General features: G+C 45.8%; 2 protein-coding genes across 3 annotated transcripts; one reads left to right on the top strand and one right to left on the bottom strand.

Moving 5' to 3' along the window:
* The first annotated feature begins 5,938 nt into the window (after positions 1–5,938).
* GLMP (glycosylated lysosomal membrane protein) lies at positions 5,939–9,980 on the top strand. The gene is made up of 6 exons (XM_031966765.1): positions 5,939–6,109; positions 6,739–6,996; positions 7,117–7,317; positions 7,512–7,730; positions 8,917–9,173; positions 9,297–9,980. Exons 1-6 carry the CDS (start codon positions 5,957–5,959, stop codon positions 9,463–9,465), a joined length of 1,257 nt encoding a protein of 418 aa, XP_031822625.1. The 5' UTR covers positions 5,939–5,956; the 3' UTR covers positions 9,466–9,980.
* An 864-nt stretch (positions 9,981–10,844) lies between these two features.
* TMEM79 (transmembrane protein 79) lies at positions 10,845–17,317 on the bottom strand. 2 transcript variants are annotated; one of them, XM_023502294.2, is made up of 4 exons: positions 17,123–17,317; positions 14,523–15,299; positions 13,776–13,989; positions 10,845–11,425 (listed from the first exon to the last, which is right to left on the bottom strand). In XM_023502294.2, exons 2-4 carry the CDS (start codon positions 15,235–15,237, stop codon positions 11,215–11,217), a joined length of 1,140 nt encoding a protein of 379 aa, XP_023358062.1. In that variant the 5' UTR covers positions 15,238–15,299; positions 17,123–17,317; the 3' UTR covers positions 10,845–11,214. The 2 variants fall into 2 exon arrangements, with proteins under 2 accessions (XP_023358062.1, XP_003768180.1); XM_003768132.4 differs by lacking the exon at positions 17,123–17,317 and adding an exon at positions 16,338–16,888.
* Positions 17,318–17,381: the final 64 nt, after the last annotated feature.

The raw sequence follows: 17,381 nt of genomic DNA, 5'->3' as shown, positions 1-17,381 counted from the left end.
TCCTACCACCTTTATCAGAGCTTTCTTTAGAAGCTAATACAGGAAATTTTCTGTGAAACCTTAACATGTTAATCATCATTAAACTTTACTTTTTTTTTTTTTTTTAAATTAAAAGTTTTTGTTGACAGAACATATGCCTGGGTAATTTTTTACAACATTATCCCTTGCAGCTCACTTCTGTTCCGACTTTTCCCTTCCCTCCCTCCACCCCCTCCCCGAAATGGCAAGCAGTCTTATACATGTTAAATATGTTATAGTATATCCTAGATACAATATATGTGTGCAGAACCAAACAGTTCTCTTGTTGCACAGGAATAATTGGATTCAGAAGGTAAAAATAACCTGGGAAGAAAAACAAAAATGCAGACAGTTTACACTCATTTCCCAGTGTTCCTTCTCTGGGTGTAGCTGCTTCTGTCCATCATTGATCAATTGGAAACTGAAACTCCATTTTTCTTTTTTTTTTTAATAGCCTTTTATTTACAGGATATATACATGGGTAACTTTACAGCATTAACAATTGCCAAACCTCTTGTTCCAATTTTTCACCTCTTACCCCCCCCCCCCCTCCCCTAAATGGCAGGATGACCAGTAGATGTTAAATATATTAAAATATAACTTAGATACACAATAAGTATACATGACCAAAACATTATTTTGCTGTACAAAAAGAATCAGGCTCTGAATTATTGTACAATTAGCTTGTGAAGGAAATCAAAAATGCATGTGTGCATAAATATAGGGATTGGGAATTTAATGTAATGGTTTTTAGTCATCTCCCAGAGTTCTTTTTCTGGGTATAGCTAGTTCAGTTCATTACTGCTCCATTAGAAATGATTTGGTTGATCTCGTTGCTGAGGATGGCCTGGTCCATCAGAACTGGTCATCATCTAGTATTGTTGTTGAAGTATATAATGATCTCCTGGTCCTGCTCATTTCACTCAGCATCAGTTCGTGTAAGTCTCTCCAGGCCTTTCTGAAATCATCCTGTTGGTCATTTCTTACAGAACAGTAATATTCCATAATTTTCATATGCCACAATTTATTCAGCCATTCTCCAACTGATGGACATCCATTCAGTTTCCAGTGAAACTCCATTTTTCAACCTGATCTTTTAATTTGTTACAAATTGTCCTGTCTTGCTTTTAGCCTTTTTTATTCATTTCTATGGGATATTGACCAGAAAGGGCAAAATTGTTTGGCCATGGAAAAAAGACAATGGAGATAAGTTCATGGAAACTGATTTCCTGTGGCTAAATAATTCTTATCTTGGGAACTTTAGAGGTTTCTCTAGTCTATGCATCCCAGATGAGGGAATTAAGATTTCAAGTGGCTTTTCCAAGATTACAAAGTTAGAAAGCCAGTGTTATGACCAAAGTTTCCTATTCCTATTCTAGAGCTTATATTTTCTTAAGTCCTTGGGCTGCATAATTTTCCCTTCTGCATTTGTTTACCTTTCTCCAAGTTGAAATCTTCATTTTTATTATTTACATTTTATAACTAATTTAAAATCTGATCAAACTCTGATGGACGTGGCTCTCTTCAACAACAAGATGATTCAAACCAGTTCCAACTGCTCAGTAATGAAGAGAATCAGCTACACCCAGAGAGTCAATTATGGGAAATGAATGTAAAACCACAACATAGCATTTCCATTCTTTCAGTTGTTTGCTTGCCTTTTTGTTTTCCTTTCTTTCTAGATCCAATTTTTCTTGTTTACATTTTATAACTAATTTAAAATCTGATCAAACTCTGTTGGACGTGGCTCTCTTCAACAATTAAACCAGTTCCAACTGCTCAGTAATGAAGAGAATCAGCTACACCCAGAGAGAGAAGTATGGGAAATGAATGTAAACCACAACATAGCATTTCCATTCTTTCAGTTGTTTGCTTGCCTTTTTGTTTTCCTTTCTTTCTAGATACAATTTTTCTTGTGCAGCAAAATAACTGCATAAATGTGTATACATATATTGGATTTAACATATTTAACATGTATTGGACTACCTGCCATCTAGGGGAGAGGAAGGGGAGTGCAGGGAAGGAGGAGAAAAGTTGGAACAGAAGTTTTTGCAGAGGTCAATGTTGAAAAATAGCCATGCATATGTTTTGTAAATAAAAATCTGTAATAAAAAAAAAAAATCTCTGGTCAACTAGAATAGTAAGGGAAGCCAATTAAGTCATCAGCTTTGATTTTTTTTCCCCCTGTTGCTTCCTTTTGGCTGCTGGGTCTTCTAAGTTTCCCTTTTGCCCTTATGATTCACAAATTGAGTCATTTCTATAACTTCCTCTTTAGCTGCAAGATTTCTTTGTTCATGAAAAGTTAAGAGGTAATAAGTGGAGGTTGGGAAGAGAGGGAGATTGAGACAAAACTTGGGGAAAGGTGAGATGTATAAGTTCTGGAGGCCCCACCTCCTATCCCCTACCCATTCTCTTCTTTCCCAACTCTTAACAGCCTTTTCTCCCTTTCCTATTCTAGGGGCCTTTAAATAAGACTGTTTATCTTGTTAAAACATTTATTTTCTTGGGTTCTTAAAAATTTGCCCAGAACTCAGGTTCTTACCAGAAAAGAAAGGGATCCAAATCTTAGGTTAAATTTCTCTTTCCACCCCTTTACTTAAACCTCAGCTTTGTGGCTACAAGTTAAGGCTACATGAAACCTTCAAGGAAACAGCTGGATAGGTTAACTTCACAGCTCTAGTCTGCCTCTATCCTTCCCCATTCTCATTGTCTTTATTAATATACTCGACTACTATAAAATCCTTTTTTTTCCTAGTAAACTTATTTATTTTTAATATACATTGTTTTATCAATCATGTTAGGAGAGAAAAAGAGCAAAAGGGAAAAATTATGGGGGAGAGAAAAAAAAAGTGAACCTAGCATGTGTTGATTTACATTGTCTCCTTAGTTCTTTTTCTGGATACAGATGCCATTTTCTGTCCAAATTTTTTTTTTTTTTTTTTTTTTTTTTTGTCCAAATTCTTAGGATTGCTTCAGATCACTGAACCACTGAGAAGAACCAAGTCTTTCATAGTTGATCATCACACATTCTTCTTGTTATGGTATACTATGCATTCCTAGTTTTGCCTGTTTTGCTCAGCATCAGTTCATTAAAATCTTTCCAGGCCTTTCTAAAATCAGCTTGTTCATCAGTTTTATAGAACAATATTCCATTACTTTCATGTACCACAACACGTTCAGGGGTTCCCCAATTGATGAGCATCTACTCATTTTCCAATTCCTTGCCAACACAAGAAATTGCTACAAACATTTTTGCACACGTAGATCCTTTTCCCTCTATGATTTCCTTGGGGTACAGACCCACTAATGGCACTGCTGGATCAAAGGGAATGGACAAGTTCCATACACATACAATATCCTTAAAATTAGCTTCATTTCCTCAAAACATCTTAGTTTTCCTGCCTCTTTTGAACATGCTCCCCTTCAAAATGCATTCTTCCACTCCCCACAAAAAAATTCCTAGCTGAAATGATCTTCCTTTCTTTCCTTTAGCACATTTGATAAAAAGGAATGTAAAGATCTATACAGAACTGAAAGGAAATGAATTTATCTGATTCATTTTTCACAGGAAGAAAAAAGTTTCATCAAGACTGATTTGCCTTATATTATCCCTAAAGGACTAATAACATACTTGGGGTGCTAATTAGACATGCAAGGGCCTAATAATACATCACGCAATGAACTTTCCTCATAACCCTGCAAAAGGGTAACACAAGAAGTAATTATCCCCATTTTACAGAAGAAGAAAGGACATAGAGAGGTCATATTGCCCAAGGTCATCAGAGTAAAGAAAGCAAAGGTTCAAATTTAGACTCAGACCAATGCTTTCAAGTTACCTGCTTTGAATGCTGATTGCCAATCTTTGTATCCCTTCTCAGGACTAACCAAAAAGCTTATTAAAAGTGCCTACTATAGGCCAAATACTGTTCTAGCCCTTAAGAATAAAGAACAGTCCCTGTCATGGAACAGATTTTAGTGGGGGATTACAACATTTCTTTGGTTAGTAAATATAAGATATAAATAAGAACCATATACAGAATATGCCATAGAGGATAGTTACCTCATAATCAAGCAGAACTGGATTCAAGTCTTTTTATTTCTCAAAAAATTCTGGCTTTGGAACTCTGGACAAGTCAAGAGGTTACTCTGTGCTCTTAGCTCAAGTTGTAAAGAAGATGGCAACAGGTTGACATAGAATTTGGGAGTTGGAAAGTAACCTTTCATATGTGAAAGAATGAATACTAGGTCATTTTTGGCTTTGATGTAAGTGAGGATACAATAAGGGAGCCCAGGGATTCTATAAGACAGAAGGGCCTAGAACTGGCTCACCAAAGGCTAAGACGTGGAGAAGAGAGGGTGACTAGTATAGTGATGATGATCCGTGAGAGAACTGAGGACTTGAGAGACAAGGTCAGTGTGGAAAGGGGTTTGGAAAGAAAAGCCGAGAAAACCAAAGGTGGAAAAGCAATATATGGTCAGATAATGCCCTATTCCACTCTTCCAAAGCTTTTCGTCTCTTTTCCAACCTCCCAGGGCTTCCCTTCCCCTTCCTCTCTCAGCTGAAAAACATGTTTCGTGTTTTACAGAAGATTCACTAAGAGTTCTCTCTTTTTCCCACTTCCTCAATCACTCAGTTGCCTTCTACCACTATCTCCTTCACTCTCACCCCAAAATGTCGCCCTACTCTTTACCAAAGCTAATCCTTTTGCACGCTGAAAAGATCCCATTCCCTCACCTGCATCAAAGATTGCCTCCTTAGCATTACCCATTCTCATCTAATCCCTTTCTGTCCACTGGCTCCTTTCTATGCTTAGAAACATGCCTGTGTTTGTCCCATCCTCAAAAACCCCTCTCTGACTTTCTGTCCCTCATAATTACCACCCTAAATCCCTTCTGTCCTTTGTGGCTCAATTCCTAGGCGGCTCCTCTCACATAGGCCCTTCTCTCCTCCGACACTAGGGCCCTCCCTGGTGCAGACCCTCATCACCTCACGCTGGGACTACTGCAATAGCCCGCTGGTGGGTGTCTCCCCCCAACTCCAATCCATCTCCCATTCCGCCACCAAAGTGATTTTCCTAAATCTGGGGCCTCTGCTCAGTAAAGTCCTGTATCTCCCCATCACCCCGGGATCGGTGCTGTTAAAGCCCTTCCTCATGCAGCCCCTCCCTATTTTTCCAGGCTGCTGACACCTTGCTTCTGGCCAGGGACCCAAGGCCTCCCATCTCGGCGCTAGGCATTTTCTCTCCCTGCTGCCTCCCTTCGGGTACCACCTGAAAGCCCATCGGACGCAGGAAGCCCTCTTCCGTTCAGGGCCTCCCCTCTGTTAATTATGCCCATCTGCCACATACCTAGCATGCGGGTGCAGTTAGGCTTGGGCCCCCCCTGAGGGCAGGGCCTGCCTTTTGTTGCTGCACCCTCTCGGATTGGCCCAGCGGGCGGCCCACCTCTGGGGGCTTAGTGAATGCTCAAGGACTGACTCAGAGTTTGGGACTAATGCCTGCAAGTTAGGAAATGAGGGGAGCAAGCTCCGCGCCCTTCCCCCAACAAGCGCCTGACACTTTCCCCAGGCAGTCTCCCTCGCCTCTGCCCCACGCAGGGGGGAAGACCCGAGTTCAAATCCAGCCTCACACACTGAGTGGCGGCGTGACCCTGGCCAAGTCACCTAACGCCGCCTCGGTTTCCTCATCTGCAAAATGGGCCGGAGAAGGAAAGCACTATCCCCGCTGGCGCCTGTGCCAACCAAAGCCCGCGCGGGCCCGGGAAGGGCAGGACAGGATGGGAACATCTCCGCAGCCCGCCTTTGCACAAGCTCGTTCCCTCCAGCGCCAGCTCGCCCATCTCTCCGCGGGCAGGGTCCGGGAGGACACGGGCGGCCCCTTTAAGAAGCAGCCGCGGCTTCCGCCCTTTAAAGGGCGCGGCGACGGCCGGCGGCAGTCACATGACTCGCTCCCGGCCGCGGGGCCGCGCTGACATGCTCGCCCAGCGCCCCGGACCGTGGGGGCTCTGCGCCCCCTGCCGCCCCCTGCTCCTGCTCCAGGGCCTGCTTCTGCTCCGCGCCCCCGCCGGCTTACTCGGGGAGGAGACGCGCCGGGTAGGGGCTCCGGGGGGCGCCGGAACGGGGAAGGGCGAGGGGCTGCTCGGCGGGGCAGTCCGAGGACTTCGGCCCCCGCCTGTCGCGGGGCTCGCTTCGAGGGGCCGCGTCAGGGCGGGCGTCGCTCTCTGCCCCCTTCGGAGCCGCGCTCCGGGCCGGCCGGCCCGGGCCGCCTGCTCTCACTCCTCGGAGCGGGAGTGGGGCTGGACCCGCCTGCTGGTTCTTGCTTCCACCCCCACCCCCACCCCCGCTGTCCTCCCAGCCCCTCCTCCCCGCTGTCCTCCCCGCCCCTCCTCCCCGCCCCTCCTCCCGCTGTCCTCCCAGCCCCTCCTCCCCGCTGTCCTCCCCGCCCCTCCTCCCGCTGTCCTCCCCTCCTCCTGCTGTCCTCCCTGCCCCTCCTCCCGCTGTCCTCCCAGCCCCTCCTCCCCGCTGTCCTCCCAGCCCCTCCTCCCCTCTGTCCTCCCAGCCCCTCCTCCCCGCTGTCCTCCCCGCCCCTCCTCCCCGCTGTCCTCCCCGCTGTCCTCCCAGCCCCTCCTCCCCCAGCGCTTCTGCCCCGTCCCTTTCCCCCTGTGCTCCTCCCTCTCACAAACAAGTCTGAGCCTCTCCTGGTCTCTCCCGCCTCGGCCCAGGTATCCCTGGAGGTCATCCCCGCGCGGACGGACCCCCTGGTAAACCTGCTGCACATCCGGGCTGTGGGAGCCAACTCTACAATCCACTACCTCTGGAGCAGCCTGGGCCCCCCCGCCGTGCTCGTGGTGGGGACAGACACTCCTCACAGTGTCCTGAGAGTCAACCGGAGCTCCCTGCTGTCTCCCGCCCCCGAAGGGAGTGTGGCGGTGCTCCCTGCAGACAGCGTCCGCTTTTCCTCGGCCCTCCTCTTCCCCAGGGTGAGCAGAGGGGGCAGGGAAGGTATGGGCTGAGACCCGCTGGGGCTCAGGGTGGAGATGGGGAGTCTGGGACGGTGGAAGGCAGAAAATAGGACTCCCGTTCCTTTTTCTCTCTGCCAGCTTTTTGAATTTGAGAGTGCCAACAGTTCAGAATCCGAGGATGGGTCTCCAGGAAAGCCTTACTCACCCTACCCGCTGGCCGACTTCTCCTGGGAGGATGTCAACAGCACGCTAGACCCCACCAAGTTGAGTGCCGTATTCCAAGGTCGTCTTTCAAGGGACCCCTCGGGGACCTTTGCCAATGGCAGCCTGGCTTTCAAGGTGAGTGATCAGGGCCGAGGAACCACAAATGGAGTCTACCCGGAGATGGCCGTCTCCGCCGTCTGAGTAGATAGACAGCAGCACTAATGTTTGGAGATGGGGAGCGGGGAGAATGGGGCTCTTTGTGCCTTGTCTCTGTCCTCACCCCCTCCTCTCAGCTTCTTTTTCACTTTCACTCTCCCCCTTAATCCCAGGTTCAAGCATTCTCTGCTTCTGGTCATCCCGCCCATCTCCCTCGACTCTTGCACACAGCAGATACCTCTCAGCTGGAACTGGTCCTGTCTGGGGTTGTCCCACGAGGGAACCACTCCCTTTTCGGGCTGGAAGTAGCCGCTCCAGCTTTGGATTCTGAATGCCCCCAGCTCAAGCAGCAGAAATCCATCGATGATGAATATTGCCCTACAGTCTTCCAGGTCAGACGGCATTGAGGGGATGGAGACATGGGACCCTATTAGGGATGCTTGGGTGAAGGCAATAACTAGACTTTAGGGTGTTAGAATAATAAATTACCCAACATCTTCCAGCTTACAAAGCACTTTTATACAGACCTTACAGAAGCACTATGAATTTAGGCAGGATGTTCTCTTCATTTAATAAATCAATCAGGAAAATCCACCTGAGAGAGATTTAAATAACTTGCTGTAAATCACACAGCTAAGAGCAGATCAAAGACTTGAACTCTTGTTTGAGGCAGCTTGGCAACCCAGTGGATGAGGTCAAATCCATCCTTGGATATTTCATCATTGCATGATCCTGGGAAAGCTAATTAATCTTTTTGCCTATTTCCTCAGTTATGAAATCAAGATCACGGTAGAAGCATCTATCTTCCAGGGTATTGTAAGGATCGACCAAAATAATAATTTCAAAGTGCTTGGTACATAGTAAGCTCTATGGAAATGTTAGCTGTTATTATTGTTGTTTTGTCTCCCATCTCCTCCCTCTTCCCTGAGAAATGAATGAAAGTGAAAAGTTAATGACTCCTAGATTACAAACCTGAGTGACTAAAAGAGTGGTATACTTGAGAGGACTAGGGAAGTTGGTTTAGCCTTTTGGATATGTTGAGTTTAAAATGCTTATGGTAAAGACAACCAGCAAGCAGTTGGTGATTCGGGAGTATAGCTCCTTTCTAAGAGATAGGAAATATTTCGGTGGAGGGTTTTCTCTATTGAGATGATAGTAAAACCCATGGAAGCTAATGAGATCACAGAGAAAGAGAATCCAGCACAGAGCCCTGGTACACATCAGAATAGAGAGGGCATTTGGATAATCTTGCAAAGGAGACTAAGAAAAATCAGTCAGATAATATAGAAAGAGAAGCTCAACTGAACAGTGTCATGAAAATGCAGGGAGGAGAGCAGCCACAGGGAGAGAGTAGTCAACAGTTTTTTAAATACTCCAAAGGCATCTTTTTCTGTCAAACGAGATATGTGTAAAGCACTTATTAGAACTTTTAAAATGCTCTATAAGTGTCATTTACAAATTCCCTATCCTTTACCCTACTAATAAGTATTTAGGTGATAATAGATGGAAAGGTATGGAGTGGGGAGATATTACATATTTACTCTCCCCCCCTTGCACCCCACAATTTTTTCCTGTCAGTTAGATCAGCTACTGTGGCATTCCCCACCAGAAGGCTTCTTACAGTGGCGGCCAGTAGCCTTCTCACAGAAGCAGCCAACTTGGAAAACAGCCCTACCCTGCCAAGTAACCCCTCCTGGTCCTGCCTTGGCTACCCAGCTTCCCCAGTCACCTATCATCAGAGCTTTCTTCGGCTCCTCCGTTAACTTCTGCACCTTCAACCTGACATTTGGAGACTCTACTGGTCCTGCCTATGGGGACCAGCGCTACCTCAGTTGGTGAGAGGGAAAGGGAATTCTCAGTTGGGCAGGTGGAGAGGGAAAGGAGAGTATGGGAAGTTGATGAAGGAACAAGGGAGAAACCCAAAGCTTTCTTTCTGTTTATTTTTCCCTATCTCTTAGGTCAGCTATCTTGGGCGTAGGAGTCCCCCCAGTGGAATCCTTCTCACCTCTGGCCCTAGGAATCATGGCAATGGTTCTGGGGGCCCCTGGGCTTCTGCTGGTAGGAGGTGGCCTGGGCCTTCTGCTCCTACGACATAGGCGCTACTCAGCGTATGAATCAATCAACTGAGATCTCGGCCTCCCCCGGGTGTCTTTCTAGATCTTCCTACACTATATTAGGATGAGAACAAGGATTCACTTGGAATAAGGAAGAAAGGACCTCATGTTCCTCATTCCACTCTTCTGCACCCTGGTCTTCATCTTAATGCCAATATCCCTCATTCTTTTTCTTTTTTTAAATGGAGCCTTCAAACCTCAGATTCTTCTGGTCTCTACTGAGTAAGGGGACAGCAGGAGAACTGGTTAATGACAAAATGAGGATGGGGAACTTAACTTCTAGCCCAATACTGGCCTTCTTGAATCCCTTTCCCCCATTTTTTTCTAGAATTTGGATTGGGAGTGTGAGCTTTTATACCAGGATCAAAGTATTAATTGTTGTGATAACCCCTGATCTTTGGGTTTCTAGAAGGGTGAAAATGAAATATGTACTTATTTTTTTGATCATGCTGTGGACTCTTGATGTATATTGAGTAAGAGGAATAGAGATGTGAGGAAAAAAGCTTTTCAGGGATGAACATTCCCAGAGGACATTGAGTCTTCCTGTGGCCATTGGAAGTTCTGTGCTCCAAACAAACTGAGTGTTGTACATCAGAGTTTTCTGATGGTTTGAACTGAGCAAGTAGATTTCTTCAGAAAAGAAGGAAGGGAGAAATAGCATGATGATTTACACCATCCCAGTTCTGTTTCTCCAACATGCCTTTTCACAACCAGATCAGTCTTAAAACACCTAACCCTCCTTGTGCCTCCTCTTCACACATACACACATCAATACCTCAGCCATATACTGCCACATCTCACTTTGGGACCTTTTCCACTTGCAGACAGATCAGTGGGTTACTATGGCAGCCCAAATTAGAAGGGGAAGATGGCAACCCCGCCAAAACAGTGAAATTGGAACTGTTTGGACTTCGTTTAGGTTTAGAGCTGGAACAGCTAGAGTCTCATGCTCTCATCTTACAAATTAAAAAGTGAGAGCACTAAAACTGAGGGTTTATGAGATGTTTATTCTAGCTGAAATACAAAGGTCACTAAGGGGATATTAAAGGGAAGCCCAGAATAAAGTTGTAATAAGAAAATTTCTCTCAGCTTTGAGAGCCCCTATTCCTATTTCTTTTGGACAGTTAGGGGGGCACAGTGGATGGAGTACCAGGCATAGAATCAGGAAAACTCATCTTCATGAGTTCAAATCGGCCTCAGACACTTACTAGCCAGTTAACCCTGGGCAAGTCACTTAATTCTGTGTACCTTAGTTTCCTTATCTGTAAAATGAGCTGGAGAAGGAAATGACAAACCATTCCAGTATCTTTGTTAAGAAGATTCCCCCAAAAAGGAGTTATGAAGAGACAACTGAAATAACTAAATGACAACCTCTTATTTCAAAATGTTTTATTAAATTGTCCCATAGGTTATCTCTTAAAATAATTAAGACCTAATAAAAACAAGGATTTTGCTTTTCCTAATTTTATTCTCTCTAAGAGGTAGGAATTCCTTGCACCAATGCTAAAAATCAAGGCAGTTAATAAGCCTCAAGGGGCTTTAGGATGAAGTTGCCTCTGCTACATGTGTTCCCTGCCTCATACTCCCACCACCCACCCCAACATCAGAGTCAAGGATTGGTAAGGTTTAAAAGGTCACAGTCTGGGAAGCCAAAGGGCAGAGATTACATATCCAAAGTGTTCAGTGAAGAGTTCTGGATTATCTCAATTCCCTAGAGTTTAGAGGGAAACCAGAGAACATCAAGACCAGACAGAAGCTGGTATCACCCCCAGAGGTGTGGCTTATAGTCAGCAACTCGAGCGTGGTCTGGGTAGTCAAGCCGGCTATCCGTGGCAGTGAACATCCGCTCAGGCTCCACCAGGAACATGTAGTAGAGATTCCACACCAGCATCGAGAGCAGTGGCAAGAAAGTCAGCCCATAGCCAAAGCCTCGGAAAGACCGGCCCACTGCAAAAGTCAACCAATACACCAGCCTGGAAGAGGAAAACAGAGAATATTTAATTAAAAGACACTACTCTGCTTAAAGATCTCCAGTGAAAAGGAACCCACTGACTTCAGAAGTAGCCTGTTTAACTTTTAGACAACTCTAAAGTTAGGAAGGTTTTTTTTTTTCATTATACAGGATGTTTCAAAAGAATTAAGCTACTGACTTAAAACTGCACTTTTTGGGACAGCCTGGATAAAGCCTGAATCTGCTTCTGCCTTGTTCTTGTTGGGACCTTAAGAATAAAACAGATCTTTCTTTCACATAATAGCCCTTCAAATATTTGAGGACGGCTATCATGTCTCCTTTATCTTCTCTTATTCAGGTTAAGCATCCCTACTTCCTTATATGGCCTGGTTTTCAGGCCTTCTTAATCACCCTGCTCTAGACTCAATTCAGCTTGACATTATCCTTCCTAAGATGTTGCATCCAAAACTGAACATAATACTGTATATGCCACCTAACCAGGGCAGAGTACAACCGAGGGATCACATTCCTCATTCTGGGCAAGAAGTTTTTATTGATGCAGCCCAAAAACACATTATCTTTTGGCAGCTATGTATTGGGCTTACAATCCACTAAAAGTCCCAGTCTCTGGTGTAAGCTGTTGCCTAGCCACTCCATCCTTTATTTGCACAATTGACTTTTTTTTTTTTTTTTAAATAATTCAAGTATAGGATTATTCTCTCAAATTTCATCTTGGTATAACATATACTTGAAGTCCCTCGAGATCTTTTGGCCAACATATTAACAAGACCTCCCAGTTTCAGCTCATCTTTGAATTTAAGTATGTCATGGGCAAGTCATTGGCTCTTCTCCCACATTTTTAGGAGGGCCAAAGATAGATTACAAGGACGCTCCAATGGAGAGAGAAGGTCAGGGAAAAGCTCAAGATTTCAGGGTGAGAATCAATTCCACCTTCATTCCCCATAAAGCAACTGTGGTAGGAGGTTAGGATTAATTGAGGTGTAAAAATTTTAAAGAACAGGAACTGAAATGATATATTTGGAACCAACACATACTGGAGGGTAAAAATATTGAAGTTAACTCACAAAGAAGATTGGATAAATGGAAGGAGCGATATATATTACATAAGTTCTTCCCAATTCCTAGAAAAACTCAAAAGATAGATCCTACTTATATGTATGTGTGTGTGTGTATATATATATGTATATAATATATATGCTGTGTTATTTTAAAACACAAAATATGACAATTATTATTGGTAGAGAACTGATAGTAAAGACAATCTTGTAGGTCAAATCAATATACAGTGAAGTGGAAATGGCCAATATTAGAGGACTGCATGAATTACCCAGATTTCTCGGAAGTCTTAGTATCGTTTTGAGTTTTTAAAAACTTCTTGGACACTCTGGGTAACATGAATTAAGTAACATTGAAGGGATCTAAAAAGATAGGAGGCAGCTAGGTGGCTCAGTAGAATGCTGAGCCTAGAATCAAGAAGACCTGAGTTCAAATTCAACCTCATACACTTACTAGCTTTGTGACTGAACAAGTTCTTTAATCTCTGTTTGCCTTAATGCCTCGGAGAAGGAAATGGCAAACCATTCCAGAATCTTTGCCAAGAAAACCCCATGGACAGTATGTAACAGGGAGTCACAAAGACCCAAGCATGACTGAACAGCAGGAGGATAATTAATGCATTGCACAGCTCATTGGAGGTTCAAAAAGAGCTTAACAAGCTGGGGAAAAAATAGGCTGGAACTTAACAAATGTAAAGTTCTACATTTTGGTTAAAAAAAAAAATCTATACAAGTAGAAGTTGGGGATTAGAAGAGATTGGCTTAACAATTCATGTGAATACCTGAAAGTTTTACATGTCTATGAACTCAATGTGAGTCAGCAGTCTAATAGACAGCCAGAAAAGCTAGTGTGTTTTAAAGTTGCATTAATAGATATATGGAGCTTTGAAAAAAAGAGAGTTTTGCTATACTTGGTGTACTGTATTCAATACAAGATTTTTTTTTTTTAAATGGGGGACACTGACAAACTAGTATGTCAAAAAAAAAAAAAAAAAAAAAAGTTGACCAGGATAGTATGAGGTCATCTCACATCATCTCACATAATCATCAACTAAATCTTTCCAATAATGGGATATTTCTCCCAGAAAGGAGAATACTTAAGAAAGACATGATAGCCCTGTTCCACATTTTTATACCTGAAGAGCTGCCACATGGGAGAGGCAATAAATTGTTTCTAATCTCTCCAGAGATTGCTATACAGGACTTTTTAATGATTAGAATTATTTGGGTCATCCCTTCCCCTTTGCCAATCTTTCTACATACACTACACAAATACCCAATTCACCCCAAACTCACCGGGAGATGGCGAAGAGGCCAGTGAGCAAAGGTAGCAGCTTGAGGGTATCCTGGGGCAGGTAGGTGGCAAGGACGGCCAGGTTGAAGAAATAGAGAATGAAGAGCTGGACAGACTGAGCCACGTATCGCCTGTGGATTTCAACTTCTCTCTGTTGTTCCCCAAAGGGATGGAGTGCGGAAAAGCACAACAAGGAAAGGCCATAGACCAGGAGTCCTGGGTTAAGAGAGAATGGGGTCATGATATGAAGGGAATGGGGAAGGAAGATGAGGGCAGATGGTAGGAAAGGAGCAAGGAAAAGCAGGAAGAAGAAAGACTGGAGTTGGGGGAGGGAAGAGTATGAAGAGATGAGCACAAATGGATTGGGTCCTTGGGAAGAACAAATGTCTAAGAAGCTGGGGTGGGATGGGCAGTCAAATCATGGAAACGGGGAGTAAGAAAGTGTTAAACGGAAGAACAAGGGCATGCAATAAGGAAAGGGGGAGGGAGGTTAGGATGAGAAGAGGTATAGGCCAGACACAGATGGGGGAAGGAAGGTTCATAGTCAAAATCTCTGTAGTCCTTTCTGAATGTCAATGCCCAGATTTCCCTACATCCCACGTCTAAACGTTACCATCACCACCCGAACATACCCTTTGTTACCTTCTCTGTACTAGATCAAGCTTCTTCACCCTCCCTGAAAAGCCACCCTTACCATGGGCTTCCAGTGGTCCCCCTGGCATTCCTGTTCCTTTCCTACAAATACTCACCCAGAATTATGGGAAAGGTGGCAAAAACCCCACAGCGGAGCGTGTAGACGAGTCGGGAGCTCATGGTGGGCAGGCGGGGGGCATCAAAAGGCAGAAAGGCATAAGCTCCATATAACAGGCAGGGGAAGAGGATGAGAGCAGCCCCAAAAGAGGCCACGGCCCTCAATCCATCTCGGCCACAGCCTCTACAACTCCCACAATGGGAAGAAGGTGCAACTGCTGCCTCTGCCCATTTCCTTTCAGGGACTTCGGATCGGGCAGCCCGAGGCAACAGAAAAGCCTGGCATTCACCCTCAACTTTTTTGTCACAGTGGACAATGAGCTCTTCTTGGGGTCTCCTCTCAATGCACTGTGGGTCAATTGGAACAAATGCTCGAGCTGCTTGTTCAGGCATCAGGTTAACGTCTTCCTCAATTGGTTCCTCCAACTTTAGCGGTGGTTCAGCTAGAATGGGTTCTTTATCACATCCCTGCCAATCAGGGGTGTCTGGGAAGGGGGCACTGGGCTCGGGGCCAGTATCCAGTGATGTCCTCACCCAGGGCAAAGTAGTAGCTTCACTGCCAACCTTCCCTGTCTCATTCTCACAAGGAACAAGCTCTTGCCCATCTTCCCCCTCTGGTCTGAGTCCATTAGGGATGAGGGGCTGGGGCAAATTCTTCTCAAGGGCATCTTGCCCCTTTATCTCCAGCATAGCCAAAACTTCAGGTTCTGTCATGCTGGTGCATGGAAGGCCCCAAATGCCTAGGTTCTGGGATATAATACTGGACTGTCGTCACCCTAGGAAGAGCAGAGATAGATTTTGTTAAGAATCTTCATCATAAGGAGAAAGAGAAATTTGGGATCACTATTAGGGGAAAGGGTTAAAGAGAATTAAGTTATTGCTCCCCTATGGTGGGCAAAGGTCCCCATAATCTCTCAAAGATTTTGCCCATGTCAGTAAGATAAGCACTGAAGGAAAATGGTCTGCAGGAGATATCTCTGCATCTCTGGAAATTTAACTCAGATTCCCTCCTAATTTGACAATTCTGTATATCTATGATTCTAATCCTTTTTTCCCCTAAATCTTAAGAATCATTGTGGGTTGGAAAGAAAGTGTGGAAAGGAAATTGCAGAACCTGGGAAGGGGAACCTGAAATAGAATCAAATTTTGACATCTCAGCAAGAAAGGATGACTAAGAGAGACAGAACCCAAGTATCCCTGCTGATTCGGGCCTGTTCCCTCTTTCCCTCTGTTCACAAAACTGCTGTGATCTTGGCCATGAGCATTTACATCAAAGATGGAATGGAGGATACAGTATTTTCAGTCCCTCCTTCTGCCTACCACCCAAGGGCCAGAAGCCACCATCCTGTTCCCCGCAGCAAAGAGACGATCCTGTTCCTGCTCAGGATCTTTCCAGAGATCCAAAAAGCCATACCCTCCATTTCCCCCCTGCTGAAAACTGGAGCCACCCAAACTCCCAATCTCCTCCCCCCCCAGCAGGAGATTAAGCTGGATATCAGAGAAGTGAATAGCCCCCATAGAAAAGTGCCGGTGGTTAGGATTTAAGAGGCAGGCAGAAATCCGGCCACCGCGGCAATAGCCCATTTGATCACTTGGCCAACTTCCTCTCTGACTGATCAAGTTTAAGGTTCCATCGTGGTCCGCTTGGGAAATCTCTTTCCAACTACTGCCCATTTCCTCCCTCCCTTTTCCTATTTCTCCCTCCTCCTCCCTCCTTTTCCTTCCACTTCCTCACCACTGACTAGGCTGATTTCCCCCTTCCTTCTCCATACCTCCCCCTCCCGCTCACACCCCAGACCCACAGGGTCCCTTACTTTCCATCTAGAGAGACCCAAGGGGGCTCCCGGGGCCCATCCGGGAAAAGCGCTGCTCCCGCTCCCTTCTGGCTCTGCAAGTATTTCTTCGTGGGTCTCCCTCCCTTTCCCCGCAGCTCCAAACCTGTCTGACCAGAGCAGGTGGGGCTGGGATTAAAGGGGAAGGCCCCACCCTCCCGTCTGACAGAAGGGAAAAAAAAAAGCCAAAAGGGAGCGAGAGAAAGGGCCACTGTCCCGCAGGGCGCAGGTGCGGCCGCTTTAGGCGGGGGCAGGAGCGGTCTCTGCGGGCGGGCCCTGTGCGGGAGAGACGGCCGAGAAAATGCTCAGGAGGGCGCGTTTGTGACTGCCCGAAGTGGTTTGGCTAAGATGCGCGCGCCGTGTGTGGGTCCTGAAACGGGCTCCCATCCCGACACGGACTAGAGACCGGGCTGAATCCCCGCAAGGCGGAAGGGCGACAAGACCTCTGGGGGGGGCTTACGGAAGGGAAATAAGAGGGGGATGAAGGATCCTTCCTCCCCTTTTCTAGAAGTCCTTAAAAAAAAGGAGAAAGTGCTGCTGGGCTGGTCCGAGTGAGGTGACCTCCCCCCAGTCAGGGAGATAACTTCTCCTCCGACTGAAGGTCATGCAGCAGGAGGCGCGGAAGGGGAAACCAGTGGCCCTAAATCTTTGGAAGATGAGGGGAGTCTTCGTCTACTGCAACCAGATTTTAAAAGCAGAAATAATTTGACAATAGGAGAAGAGGGTCACAGGCAGCCTTCCTGCTAAAAGACCCGACCAGCCCTGACCTCTCTTAGCTTCCGCCCCTCCGCATTGTCTCCTGCCTTTTCCCTCGACTTTGTCAATAAAGTTTTTCTCGGAGCACGAGAAGCTAGAAAAGCGGCCATGTTGCCCAGAGTTAGTATTGGCAATTCCCTGCCACCGGAAGAGAGAGGATGTCGCGAGATCTGGCGACAGTGAAGTTGCCGGCGTGGTGGCGCTGTTCTCGCGAGACTTGGTGGCCGGAGGAGGAGCCGTCGCGGGCAGCCGCCTCACAGCGATGGCGGC

Source organism: Sarcophilus harrisii, chromosome 4 (genome assembly GCF_902635505.1).
Source record: "Sarcophilus harrisii chromosome 4, mSarHar1.11, whole genome shotgun sequence".
Classification (NCBI taxonomy): Eukaryota; Metazoa; Chordata; class Mammalia; order Dasyuromorphia; family Dasyuridae; genus Sarcophilus; species Sarcophilus harrisii.
Note: the sequence above shows the minus strand (reverse complement) of the source record. Positions and strands in the feature narration are given on the sequence as shown.